This window comes from Sminthopsis crassicaudata, chromosome 4 (genome assembly GCF_048593235.1).
Source record: "Sminthopsis crassicaudata isolate SCR6 chromosome 4, ASM4859323v1, whole genome shotgun sequence".
NCBI lineage: Eukaryota > Metazoa > Chordata > Mammalia > Dasyuromorphia > Dasyuridae > Sminthopsis > Sminthopsis crassicaudata.
The window spans coordinates 183,070,257-183,085,296 of record NC_133620.1 but is presented as its reverse complement, the minus strand read 5'-3'; the positions used below and the strand labels follow the sequence as shown (position 1 = coordinate 183,085,296).

The following is a 15,040-nucleotide window of genomic DNA, read 5'->3' as shown; positions in this document are numbered from 1 at the left end:
AGAAAGTGAGACTAGAGAGGAAATATGAGGAAACTTATAACATGTAGAGGTGTGCAAACAACAGTTTTTCCAATAGAAGAGAAATGGTTTAGAGGGGTGGGAATGAGCAAAGCTTGAGCTCCACTCACATTTAAATTGCTTTAAATAGGGAAAAAAAAACTCTACACATACACAAATGTATATATTTACACACCCAAGTGTGGTAATGGAAATCTATCTTACCCAGCGGGGAAATAGAGAAGGAAAGGATAAAAGAAAGAGCATAATCATAAAAAGAAGGGCAGATAAAAGACAGTTCTCAGAAACAAAATTGGCTTAAAACAGGAAGAACAAGACAAAAAGAGGGAGAATGGTAACTACAAGGAAATAGGATGGATGATAATCCTATCTATGAATATGAATGGTAAGAACTCACCCACAAAATAGAAATATACTTGAATAGAAAATAGAATCCAACATATTGTTTACAAAACTCACCCTTGAAATATAGACACACACAGAGTTAAAAATAAGGGGTTGGAACAATATCTATTATGCAAATGCTGAAGTAAAAAAGAAAGGGATAGCAATCATAACATCATCTTTTCAGATGATCTATTGGTATACCTAAGAGAACCTCAGAGAAAACTAGCTGAAACAATTAACTTCAGCAAAGTTGGAGGATATAAAATAATCCCTTATAAATCATTAGTATTTCTATATTTTATCAACAAAACCTGGCAGCAAGACATAAAAAGAGAAATTCCATTAAAAATAACACAAACAATATAAAATACTGGCAAATCTACCTGCCAAGGCAAACCCAGGAATTATATATAATGACTTGCACATGTTTAGTTTGTTGTCCAGGGGAGGGAGAAGGAAGAGATAAAACTTTGGAACACAAGATTTTGCAGGGGTGAATGTTGAAAACTATCCTTGGATATATCTTGAAAAAATAAAAAAAAAGCTATAAAGAAATGATGAGCAGTTGATTTCAGGAAATTCTGGAAAAACTTGCATAAACTGATGCTAAATGAAATGAGCAGAATCAAGAGAATACTGTACACAACAAGAAGATAATGTGGTGATCAACTGTGATGGACTTGGCTCTTTTCAATAATATGGTGATATTAGGCAATTCCAATAGACTTGTGATGGAGAGAGCCATCTGCATCCAGAGAGAACTATGGAAACTGAATGTGGATCAAAGCTTAAGTATTTACATTTTTTGGTTGTTGCTGCTGTTCTTTGTTTGCTTGTTTTTTTTTTTTCTTTTTCATCTTTTGATCTGATTTTTCTTGTGCAGCATGACAAATATGAAAATACGTTGAAGAGAATTGCACATGTGCACATGTTTAACTTAGACTGCTTGCATTCTATGGGAGAAGGTAAGAGAAGAGATAAAAATTTAGAACACAATGTTTTGCAGAGGTGAATGTTGAAAACTATCTTTACATGTACTTGGAAAAAGAAAAAACTATTTTAAAAAGTCTACTAATTGAAATGAATAAAACCAGAAGATCTCTGTGCATGTCAATGCTGTATGAAGAGGTATTCTGATGGAAGTGGATATCTTCAACATAAAGAAAATCCAACTCACTTCCAGTTGATCAACGATGGACAGAAATAACTACACCCAGAGAAGGAACACTGGGAAGTGAATGTAAATTGTTAGCACTACTGTCTATCTACCCAGGTTACTTATACCTTCGGAATCTAATACTTAATGTGCAACAAGAAAATGGTATTTACACACATATATTGTATCTAGGTTATATTGTAACACATGTAAAATGTATGGGATTGCCTGTCATCGGGGGGAGGGAGTGGAGGGAGGGGAGGATAATTTGGAAAAATGAATACAAGGGATAATATTATAAAAAAAATTACTCATTCATATATACTGTGGGAAAAAAATTCTAAAAAAAAAAAAAAAAAAAAAAAGATTTTATACCTTTTGCCAACCAATTACTGGAATGGGAGTTATTTTGTAAATTTCTTAGTTATTTGACCTTGATTGCAAAAACTCGATCTCCTACTGTATATTAAAATAAATCTTATGTCATAATCTAGATAAAGATAATAAACCTTTAATAAAGGTTTGTTGAAGTGGGATACAAAAAAAAAGTCTACTAATTGTTATTTCCTAACAATGGATTGTGAAACTTATTTCAAGAATACCAACAAAAAATTCAAATTTATCACAAAACTTGTTATTTTAAGAAAAATGTAATTATTTCAATTATCATAAAAAAGAGTATGAATTTTTACTTGTTTTGAAATAGGTAGCTATTTCCTGATCTCTGGTTCTTTTACGGGACAAGTTTGTCTACTAAAGCAATTTTAACTTTCAGCATTTGTCAATACTCCTAAAAAATTTCCCAATCTTGAACCAGATTAACATAACACCTATTTTACAAAAAAGACAAGTGGACTATTATACAGAAAACTAACTTGAAACAGCAAGTTGATAACCAAGATATCATGCAGAAATCTTTAAGAATTATAAAACAATTTGTTATTATGCAATATTAAGTAGGTGATATCTTCACTTATTTATTTTTTTTTTTGCTATCTGGTAATTTTAGTATCAAGGTAATTTGGTATATTACAAGCAGTAGCATCATCATTATCACCACCACCACCACCACCATCATCATTGTGAAAATTACAAATATATCACAATCCATCCATGTCTATTTATCCTGTGAAATTTACTTTAGCCCATCCAAAATGAAAAGACCTTTAGCTACTTGTCAGTGATCTAAAACACAGGTGTCAACTACTATGGTCATAGAGTCATCTGGAGGGAATGGTACCAGTACAGCTTTTATAGTGATATCTGAGGTTGAGTCAGGTTACCACTCTCTTGAGGTTGGGAGATCCCATAACAGAGGAAGGAGAAAGAATATGGAAATCTTGAGATGTGCAGTTGTGTAGGAGAAAAGACACAGATTTGGCAATCATGAATACCACTACTGATTGGATGATTACACACATCTTGTAATTAGGCCATGGATCCCACTTTAGAGATTGTTACTCTGTGGTATAGGGCAGCTAGGTTATGTAGTGGATAGACAGTATTCTAGGCCTTGAGTTAGACATCTTGATTGAGACTCATCTTCCTGAATTGAAATCCAGCCTCAGACATGTACTAACTGTGTGAACCTGGGCAAGTCACTTAGTTTTGTTTGCCTCAGTTTTCTCATCTGTAAAATGAGCTGGAGAAGGAAATGGCAAACCACTCCAGTCTCTCTGCCAAGAAAACCCCAAATGGGGTCACAAAGAATTAGACATGATTGATATGACTTAACAAAATAAGCTCTAGGGTGCTGTAATGGAGAGCTAGTCCCTTGTGAAACAAAATGGTAGATCCTATTTGCTTCTGGGAGCTGAAGGGATATATAAGTGGAGTAACATGAAAGACAGGACACTATGCAGAGTAACAAGAGAAGCCTTATGATTATGAAATACTGGGTGAAGCAAAGAATTTCAGAAAGGATGAAGCACTCTACCAGACAACCGAGACAACAGCAGCAAAAGGTAATGGAAGCCAAAACCAACAACATTCACTAGAAGGTGGAAAGATTCCCAAGAGGAGCACACTTCTAACAAAAAATAACCATAAGAACCATATAGAGTGCTAAAACAGAAGAGCACCTCAGTAATTCCCTATTAGTATTCTGCCCAAAACGACGTTTAAAATATAATAAAATATTAAACTACTGAACGAATGTTGCTCACTAGCTGATAATTAAAGTGTTCCATTTCAGGATTTGAATAGATGGTTTCCAAGGTTTCCTCAAACTTTGATGTTATATCTTTGCTCAGCTCTCTTTAGAATTAAGAAGAGGACTAAGAAATGGCCATACTTTAATTTTTAAAAATTTTTAAAAATCCATGCTTGCTGTCTTGGGAAGAGGGAAAATAAAGGCGAAAGAGAGAGAAAAAATTTGAAACTCAAAGTCTTACAAAGATGAATGTTAAGGGATATATTTGCATATGTAAAAATAAAATATTGAAATTTTTAAAAATAAGAAAAAATAAAATGTTTTATATCTAATTTTTTTTTTAATTCAGTCAGGTGGCCCTATCATAAGTATGGCATCTGATGGTCCAAAAACACTCATGTATAAATGATCAGAATTAACAGTGCCTCTGAAAAGGCTGCTAAACTGACAGTATAGACTTCCTAATCCTTTAAATGAATAGGCTACTGTCCTGGGAGCTTAAAAAAATCTTTACCAAAATACCCACTGCTAAATGTCTTTAGACTCCTTTTAGTTGATAAAATATATTGTGCATCTAAGAGGTGAAAAATTTCATAGTAACTAGCTGTCGTTGTTCATGGGCACTAATCAGTGTCACAAAAAAGGCTAGACACTGTAGAAATTTTAAAAATTTATGAGCTCATAAATTAATAATAATAATTAGTAAACTTCTGGATATAGCTATTAGAATTTTACTTGCTTTCTGTCTGGAAGGGAGGAATTTGTAATGTTCCAACAGAGAAGCTATAATGCTAATGAAAGTGTCTTGTAAACTTTCAAGTACTAGATAAATGTCAACCATTACTTACACAATCTACTATATAAAAAGGAACAAAGAAGTTTGTGTTTTATGCCTTAACTGTTCCAAATAGCAACCTTAACAAACTGGCTATAACATATGTAACAGTTGTAAAAAGTCCTATGTTAAATGTACTATATCTACAAACACTGAAAGATTCTTTAAGAAATGCTTACAAGAGAATACGGTACTAAGTATATAATGCTATTAAATGTGGTATAGTGTGTTTTAAAAGGATATTACTAATGTGAAACCATTTGTAAAATGATCACTTAACCAACATTATTAAGTGCCTATGAGAGGTACTATGCTAAGAGCTGGGGATACAAAGGGAAAAGGGAGAAAAAGGGAAGGAAAGGGGGAAAAAAAAACTACTTTTGGGAAAAGAAGAATATTACCAATTACCTCAAATAGCAATGACTCACACACAGTTATCTATAGAACACAAAATCCAATGCTAGTGCCAGAAACTTACTCATCACAAATAAGGTGAATTGTAGGCCTTAATTATTTAAAAAAAAATTCATTTGGAATAAGTCAAGCTTACCTTCATTCAAATTTACTGTAACTTTTAAATTATGGGATTTGAGATAAGAGTGGCACATTTCACCTAAATAAAAGGAATTTTTTTCTGTTCTAAATATGTTTGGAACACTTAAAATTTTTAAAGTTTGGAATAAGCAGGAAGTAACAAACAAGAGAACTCTCAATAGTAAAGTCACTGATAAGGAAAACTAAAAAAAATGGAGGCAAAGTACTCTCTTACACCTGCAAAATAGCAGGTCCCTCCATTTCAAGAATCTTCATTTGCCTTCCTTTGATTTTATATTTAGTAATATTTAATATCCAGTGGCATACTAGCTCTGATTGTTTTTTTATAAACACTCTGATGATGCACATTCCTAAACCCTGCTACTTATGAAGCTCTTGGGCTCCAATATATCATCCACAATTCACTCAGTAGTTAATTGGCTAGGTGCCTATGGAGAGACAAATTTACCAAATTTAGAAAAGGACTACATCAAAGTTAGATTGAACTAGAAGGAGTCCCTATACTTCCAGTCTAGGTGAGATCTAGTCTCAAAAAGGAAGCCAAACAAAAATAACAACAAACACTCTATAAAAACTGAAGACTTACTCATATTTTACTCATTCAAAAAAGATGATTTAGGTAGAATCTTATTTTTAAAAATAACTTAATGATATCCAGTTCTATATTTCTATGTTCCCGCACTATCCATCCAAACATCACTTTTTCTTGAATGGCTATAACAAATATCATTCCAATGAGGTATCCTCTAGATTAAACAGCTTTAGAAATTTCCGTCCTTTTTTATTTTTTATTTTATTTTATTTATATATTTTTTTAAACCAAGAGTGTACTGAAGATGTCTGGAACAAAATTCATCATGACTTTATTTGAATTCCTTTATGTTAATATATTTTAATAACATTTGATATCTTTTTTGAAATGTTATGTTGACAATTAAGGAGACTCTAGTCCTATTCTGATGTATCATCTTAGTGACGAAATAATGTTGGGTTCTAAAAGTAGGCAATAACCTCTGACAATAAATACAAGCTAGAATGGCCAGGCTACAAGTACAGATTCAGTAGGTATGGCTCTTCCTAAGACCAGCCTAACTGGTTTTAGCAGAATCTCAATGAGAAGGATTTGGCTATCAATTTTTCTGGCTATAATATAATTGTTTACTAAAACTTGGCAGGGTTATAATCTGAATCAGTGCAGAGATTACTTGCTCTTATGAAATCACATATCTTGCGTGTGCATATATATACCCATCCATTTGTATATATAATCCAGTTTATTATTTAGCCTTGTTGTTGTTGTCATTTGTCCTTCATCGTAATTCAAGAAGATGTCCTGACTTACAACTGAATTTTATTTGAGACAGGAGGGCTGTGCAAAGTAACAAGTCCCACTCTCTCTATCTGAGCCATTTGGGTCCAGTAGCAAAATATAAATCCTAGACACTATGCCAAAGCTGGAGATACAAAGACAAATTGAAAAACTATACCTGCTGTCAAGAAGCTTACATCTTAATGGAGAATAGAAAAGGAGTAATATATAATTATAAGGCATCCCAAAAGTCACAGTGCCTTTTTAAGTTAAAATGGCACTAAGACTTTTGGGACAGTGGGGGGAGCTTGTGTATGTATACACACAAATGATGCATGTATGTATGTACTTACTGCATGAGCATGTATACATATATATAGAGAGAGAGATTAAAAATGGACAAATATTTCAATGAAACTTTTCCCTCCACCAATAAATGTCATAATCTCTAAGATTTCCCAAGATGATTTCTGAGAGTTCTAAGTGTTAAAATTCTTCAAAACTTAATCCTATTGTTGTTTTGAGACAGTCTTTTATTGGGCATATATTCTGTGGCTATCTGGATCTGTTTCCATTTGACTTTGACATTATGGACAAACTCTTCAGAAAACTCTTATCTGTACATATTAAGACCTGCTCTGTAATTTAACAGTCTCAGAAAACTTAAATTTTCTTTCTATTTTTGTTTTTTTTTTTTCCAGTAATAAAGAAAAGGATGATGAACATTTAATAAGGTATAGAGTCTAGTTTCTGAAGCAGGTAAGGAGGAAAAAATGCCCAGAGACAGCCAAAATGAAAAAGGATATATACTCAAGGAGTTGATAATTGCTTGATTGTGACTTTTTAGACCTTAATTACATCTACATTATATAATTGCATTGAGGTTACTTTGAGCTATGAAGAATACAAAGGGGAAGAATTTGGAAACAAAGAGAAAACAAAACTATGAATGGATGAACAGTAAAAATTAATTAAACATCCAACAGAATGAATAACAATGTACTTCATTCTAGGATGCTAAGTTACACAGTAGAAGAGAGCATTGGTCCTAGAGGCAAGAAGATCTGAGATGTTCATTGGCTGTATGACCCTAGACAAATCACTTAATTAATCTCTGCCTGCCTCAATTTCCTAATCTCTTAAAATTAGGTTAAAAGCACCTATCTTTAAAGGCTGCTATGAGGACAAAAATGAGAAAATATTTATATATTTATAATATTTATTTATATTTTGCAAATCTTAAAGCTCTATAAATGCAATGTGCTTATTTTTATATCAAAATTCTTAAGTTTAAAATAGCTAACTCAAGCAAAACACTATTTTATGTCAAAATTCTTAAGTTTAAAACAGCCAAGTCATCCAGAAAACTCATTCCAAGAATCTCAGCTAACTCATTCAAAATACTATTTTAAGAAACTCCTATTTCAGCCACCTAAACATTGAAGTGTTCTGATAGAATGTAACTAACTCTTAAGAGATAAAACAAACTGGACAAGCACCAACCTAGCAATCAGGTCAACCTTCAATCTATTTTAAAACAACCAGAAAGAACATAAACTCTAAAACCCAGTTTGGTGATGGAGCCTTCCTGTTTTTTCTTCATTCTTCACTTCTTCCTCTGTCCCACTCTAGTTTTTTGTTTAACTTCTGACCCACTTTCCTGGCTTCCCTTCTTTTCCCTCCTTCAGTATTTTCTCTTTTCACTTGCCAAATTCTATCCATTATTAAACTTTCATTCATTTCCCTTGTCCCACTCACCTCTTTTTAAATGTTCTTTTGCATTCCCTATTCCCACTCAAAAATTCCAATCATCAAAGAATTATAATTTGTTAGAAACTAACCAGTAACCCTTATACCACTTAATACAGACTGATCATCAAGTATAAACACAGGCCAGCAAGGACTAGCTTGATTCAAAGGCATCAAATTTTCCTTTTCGGGAAACATTTCCTTTGAATTCTTCCATATTCTAAACTAATTGCATACTTTCTTTTAATTACCATTTGCTTGGGGGCAGCTAGTTGGTAGAGTAGATAGAGAACTGTCCTTTTAGTCAGAAGGACCTGAGTTCAAAAATGGGCTCAGATACTTGACACTTCCTGGCTGTGTGACCTGGGTAAATCACTTAATCCCAAGGGGGAAAAAAATCATCATTACCATCTGCTTAGTCAAATTTGGGGTTATCCTTTAAAAAAATATACGGATTAGATCAATGTGATTCAGTCTAATAAGATATTTCATAATACTGCCCAGAGAAAGCCTTTTATTCAAAAAAAAAAAAAAAGATATTTTGAAACATCTTATTTTATTCAAAAAAAATTTGAAGTGAATTTTGGGCCCTCAAACAGCTTTAGGGTTGAGAGGAACCTCGGAAGCCAGTCCAACCCCCTTCATTTTAGAGATTGCTAGGTTGGTGCTTGTCCAGTTTGTTTTATCTCTTAAGAGTTAGTTACATTCTATCAGAACACTTCCATGTTTAGGTGACTGAAATAGGAATTCCTTAGAATAGTGTTTTGAATGAGTTAGCTGAGATTAAGGCAAAGAAGGCTCAGTAAACAAGATCTCACAAGTAGGAATCATCAGAAGTGGGATTCCATTCTAATTCCAAAGCCAGCGCATCTTCTAAATTGCCTCCACACTCTGTTTTTGAAAATGATGCAACCAATAAAAGATACTGATTCAGTGAATCCTACCTAAATAAGTGAAACATCATACCGAAAAGCATCGTGGTGAAAAGAAATAGAAAAGTTTGGAGCAGAGGTGGAGAAGTTTCGCTCGGGACACAAACGAGTGGTAGGATCCTAATCAATTTGCTTACTCTCCTTGGGCCTCAGCATCCCCATGTGGAAGATAAGGGTGCTGAAACAGACGCCCTCACAAATCCCGTCTCTATCTACATTCCTCAACTGCAGGTGGGCTGTTAAACTAACTGGGGGAAGGGAATTCCCACACCAAAAAAAACCGAACCATCTTTCTAGATATCAACTAAAATCTTTATGGTGTACTGATTTGGGGAACCTTTTTTGTTACCTAGATACCTAAAATTAAAGATTAGGTTGAAAAATTGCTGCGAAAAGACGGAGACAAAGTCTAACTTGTTCAGCGATGCCTAGTTTTTCTTTTCTTTTTTTTTTTTTTTAACTACCAGTTGTTTTACTCCCCTTTAAAAAAAAACTACACAATTCACTAAAACGCTGTCCAGTTTAACTATCCAAGTTGCACTGAAAGTTGCAAAGTTTCACAAAGTTTTGACCCTTCCATGTGCCAGGTAAGCCACAATCCCATTTCCACCCTCCACTCCCACTCGCGCCGCAACTCCTGGTTTCTCAAACCGGATGCACGGGCTGTACCAGGAGATCCAGGATCTGTTTGTTGATGGTCGCGCGTTCCCAAGGTGCTGGCTGGGGCGGAGGGGAGCGCCTCTTACCTTGGTGAGCTGGGCAATTTTCTTGCTCATCTTCAGATGGAGATCCTGGCTGTAGTCCATGCTGAACGCCGACTGCTGAGTCCCGGAAGAGAATTTCGTCGCCCCCCCGGCCGCCGAGTAATAGTGTTGTTGCCAACTCATCCCTGGAGTCGCCATCTTCCTCAGCGGCCAAGTCTAGGACCAGGGTCCCCGCACCTCCATCCCGCCCAGGGACGCGGGCTGTGGCGGGAGGTCGGGATGGAGGCTGAAGGCACGAGGAAAAGGCTTCCCTACGTACGGCCCTCTTCGGCCCTCTTAGTCTCGGCTCCGTCCCTCCGCAGGGTGGACCGGACCGGACCGGACCGGACCTCTCCGACAGCTCGGACGGACGGCCTGCGCGTCAGGCTTGAACCTTTCTCCCGGATCTCAGCCCGGGCCGAAATCCTGGCAGGATCACCGCGCCCGGGGCCCGCGGGAAGCTCAGCCCCGCGGGTCACACGGGAGTCGGAGGGATGCTGGAGGCCCCCACCGCCGGCTCTGCGGAGACAAGGATGAGGAGGGCGAGAGCAGGGAGGCGCGGCGGGCTGGAGTGCGGGCAGGCGGGGACATCGAAGGAGGGGAAGGGACCGACGGGTTGCGCGGTCCAGAGGACGCGAGGACCCCGGAGGCAGACGTCGTAATCGCCTCCACCGCTGCCGCCGGAGCCGCGGGGAGTCGCCGTTACTAGGGCGCTCGCCCCGCACAGTGAACGCGTTAAGCGCGACGTCATTTCCCGACCCCCAGCCCCGCCCACCTCTCCTTCTGTGCCGGGCCGGAGCAGCGCGGCGCTGCCCGGCCAAGCATCCCGCCACCTGCCAATCCCGCTTCCTCGCCTCCCTCTCTCCCAGACCCGGTAGCCGCGCATTTAGCACCCCGGACAGCTCTCGGAGCCGTTGCACGCCGGGAAGCGGGCCCGCTCCCTACCCGGGATGCGGGGCTCCGCGTCTGATCCCCGGGATTTTTTCTTTTTAAAACCCAAACCGTACCGAATGGAAAAAGTATTTCACTGTGGTCTTTTAACATTACATCCTTGTCATTCTGGAAACCTCTCTCTTCCCCCTCCGGACAACTCGCTCTTGTAACAAAGAAAAACATTTACCCCGTAATAGTGACCTCATCTGACCTTGCAAACATTCCGTGACAGTATTCCCCCTCTCTGTCTTGAGGGGGAGGTTCGCGTGCCCTTATCATTTTTCTAGGACTATCCCGAGTATTGTAGTTAGTCAGACTTGATGATTCCCACTCCTCCCCCCATTCCTGAAGTTGGATTTTGATATGTACTTCAAGATAACTGATTTCCTTTGTATTTCATTTTATCCGTTTAAAAACGTTCCTCATAGGCTTCATCAGACTGAATTATTCCATAATGCAAAGATTAAGAACCTCGAGTTTACTTTAATTGTAGTTATTTCTATTACTCGTTTGCTATTGATTATTTTGCATTGCATTCCTTCATCCAAATTTCATGTTTCTCTGAATTTCTTCTTATTCGTTATTTTTTAAAGAGGCACAAGACATAGTAATATACATTCAAAGCCAAAAGATGTGGATTCTGGTCCTGCCTCCGCCATTTATTGGCTGTGGGGTCTTCTCAGTGCTCTAGGAAGCTCTCCAAGACTCTGAATTGCCAAGATGTTGACCTAAAAGTTCTTATCCCATGTATGTGTAAATTTTAAAAGTCAGTCTTTAGGAACAATAAGCTGCTCCCCATAGGAAATATTTGATAGGATGATAATTACTTAATAATGGATTTTTATAAACTTTTGTTTTCAAAATATGGGAAATAACATAATTGCAAATTAGTGACAAATTTGGATTCATTAACCAGGTACTGAACATTTTATTAAATTTATCCAGGGAATCATGTGGGATGCATTTTTTAAAAATACATTTGATTGATGAAGGTGTCCTAGCTGTACCTGATCTAAAACTATATTATAAAGCAGCAGTCACCAAAACCATCTGGTATTGGCTAAGAAATAGACTAGTTGATCAAGATAGTGAATAAAAATAGCAATCTAGTGTTTGACAAACCCAAAGACCCCAGCTTTGGGGATGAGAATTCACTATTTGGCAAAAATTGCTGGGAAAATTGGAAATTAGTATGGCAGAAACTAGGCATGGACCCACACTTAACACTGTGAACCAAGATAAGATCAAAATGTGTTCATGAGCTGGGCATAAAGAATGAGATTATAAATAAATTAGAGGAACATAGGATAGTTTACCTCTCAGACCTATAAAGGAGAAAGGAATTTGTGACCAAAGGAGAACTAGAGATCATTTTGATCTCAAAATATAAAATTTTGATTATATCAAGTTAAAAAGCTTTGTATAAACAAAACTAATGCAGGCACATTTAGAAGGGAAGCAATAAACTGGGAGAACATTTTTATAGTTAAAGGTTCTGATAAAGGCCTCATCTCCAAAATATACAGAGAATTGACTCTAATTATAAGAAATCAAGCCATTCTCTAATTGATAAATGGTCAAAGAATATGAACAGGCAATTTTTGGATGATGAAAAGTTGTTCCAAATCATTATTGATCAGAGAAATGCAAATTAAGACAACTCAGAGATACCACTACAGATTGGCTAAGATGAGGAAAAGATAATGACGAATGTTGGAGGGGATGTGGGAAAACTGGGACACTGATGCATTGTTGGTGGAGTTGTGAATGGATTAAATCATTCTGGAGAGCAATTTGGAACTATGCTCAAAAAGTTATCAAACTGTGCATACCCTTTGATCTACAGTGCTACTACTGGGCTTATATCCCAAAGAAATATTAAAGAAGGGAAAGAGACCTGTATGTGCAAGAATGTTTGTGGCAACTCTTTTCATAGTAGCTAGAAACTGGAAATTGAATGGATGCCCATCAATTGGATAATGGTTGAGTAAATTGTGATATATGAATGTTATGGAATATTATTGTTCTGTAAGAAATGACTAGCAGGATGAATACAGAGAGGTATGGAGAGACTTACATGAATTGATGCTGAGTGAAATGAGTAGAACAAGGAGATCATTATACACTTCCACAACAATACTATATGAGGATCAATTCTAATGGAAGTGGCTCTCTTTCTAAATCCTATTTTCCTTGTGCAGCAAGATAATTGAATAAACATGTACATATATATTGTATTTAACATATACTTTAACAGTATAGGACTACCTGCCACCTAGGGAAGGAGGGGAACAGTTGGAACAGAAGTTTTTGCAAGAGTCAATATTTAAAAATTACCCATGTCATATGTTTTGTCAATAAAAAGGTATAAAATAAATAAATAAAAGGAAAAATACATTTAATTGATGCCTTTTGTCTTTATAATTATTTCCTATCCATATTGGGGACTGAAATTTCCTTGTTCACAAAGAAAAACAATTAAATAAAAATATTGATACACCAGGTTAAACAATGTATAAAATATCCTTTTGTAGTAGTTTTTACCTCTCTGTTGTAAGAAAATGTTTCATAACTTTTTCTCTAGGACCCTTAGGGATTGCTTCAAAATGTGCATTTCTCTTATTAATAGAGATTTGGAGCAGTCTTTCATATGGCTATTAGCACATTGGAATTCTTTTGAGGATTATACCATTTGATTCTTGATCATATATGTGTATTAATTTCCCATTCCATCATAAATATACAACCCATTTTAGAAATTTATGATGTAAAGAATTTTTTCCTCAGTCCATAGTTTCCTTTATCACCATTGCATTGATTTTGCTCTCATAAAATCTTTTCGTTTTAGAGTTGAAATGATTTTTTCTTTTGTGATTTTCTTTGTTTTCATTTGGCTAAGAATTCTACCCTTAATTGTTGTTATGAAAGATACCTGATTTTCTTCTTAAAATTAAATTATTTTTTATTGTGTGGCCTCTCTTCTGCCCCCCCTTTCTTTTTTTTCCTCTCTCCTTTCCCCCTTCTCCCTTCTCCACTCCTTCCTTTCCCCCTTTCTCCCATTCCTTCCTTTTCCCCTTTTTCCTATTCCGTCTTCCCCTATCTCTTCTCCTTATTCCTGCCCCCCCTTTCCCTTCCCTCTCCTTTCCTCTTCTCTCCTTCTCTTTCTCTTTCTCCTTCTCTCTCTCTCCTACTTCTCTTCCTCTCCTTCTCTTTTTTATTCTGTACCAGTCTGGAGTCTCATCTAAGCATCAGAGATGGAGTTAGAGATCTTGAGGGAAGAAAGTCTTTATGTGAGAGGAAATACTTGCTTGTTAGTTTGTATGTTCATTTTGATTTAGTTGTGGCACATGATATATAATATCTATCTAAACTAAATTTTTGGTGAAAATTTTCAGTTTTCCCAGTAGTTTTTGTCAAATAGGGAGCTTTTCCCTAATTGTTTTTGTTCTCTAGTTATTCTAACCATCAGATTATTGAGTTCAGTTGCTTAGGATACTTACTTATTTTACTCCTTAAGAGCAAAATAATTGTTTTCTTTATATTTCAGTATGTAACAGAGTGTCTGCCACATAGTAGGTAGCATAATTCCTGTTCATTGATTGATCTAGTGCTAATAAAGTTTCTATCCATTTCTAAGATTATCATGCTCATTATATATGTAATCTTTGTTCATTATTATACTCAAAGCAAGGCTTCTAGGGTAAAAAGAAATTGAATCTTTTCACAAACCACACTTAATTTTTCCCCACAATTCCTTTCTGTATAGATTGGACCCCATTCCTACAATGAGTTTCTCCTTCCTTCCTTCTTTTAGTCCTCCCATTTCCCCTCAAAGCTCAGCCTTTCCTGATTCTCTTTAATGCTAGTGAATGAGATGGTACCTCTGAATTTTCTGATTATCATTTTTTCTGATCAATAGTAATTTAGAACATTTTTCACATGATTAAATATGTCTTTTAATTCTTTTTATGAAAACCATATGTTCATATTCTATGACCATTTATCAATTAGGGAATAACATATTCTTATAAAATTGAGTCTTTTCTATAATTGAAAATTGAGGCCTTTATCAAAAAAAAAAAAAAAAAAAAAAGCTTGTAAACCACACACACACACACACACACACACACACACACACACACATTTCCTGCTTTCCTTCTTATCTCAACCACATTGGTTTTGTTTGTGCAAAATCTTTTTAATTTAATGTGATCAAAACTATCTCTTACCCAAAAGCTTGGATCACTGGACTTTTCAAACACTAGATTACT

General features: G+C 36.1%; 1 protein-coding gene across 11 annotated transcripts in view; it reads right to left on the bottom strand.

The window, feature by feature from the left end:
• Positions 1-10,563, bottom strand: part of FAM184A (family with sequence similarity 184 member A) — a 111,332-nt gene extending 100,769 nt beyond the window's left edge. For 10 of the 11 annotated variants that reach the window (XR_012489221.1, XM_074309990.1, XM_074309997.1 and 7 more), the window contains exon 1: positions 9,840-10,563. Coding sequence is in view for 9 of the 11 variants with exons in the window: in XM_074309990.1 (XP_074166091.1) it covers positions 9,840-9,995 (156 nt within the window). In the remaining 2 variants the exon portion in view is untranslated. The remainder of the gene's footprint in view (positions 1-9,839) is intronic. The other variant, XM_074309998.1, reaches the window with a different exon arrangement.
• Positions 10,564-15,040: the final 4,477 nt, after the last annotated feature.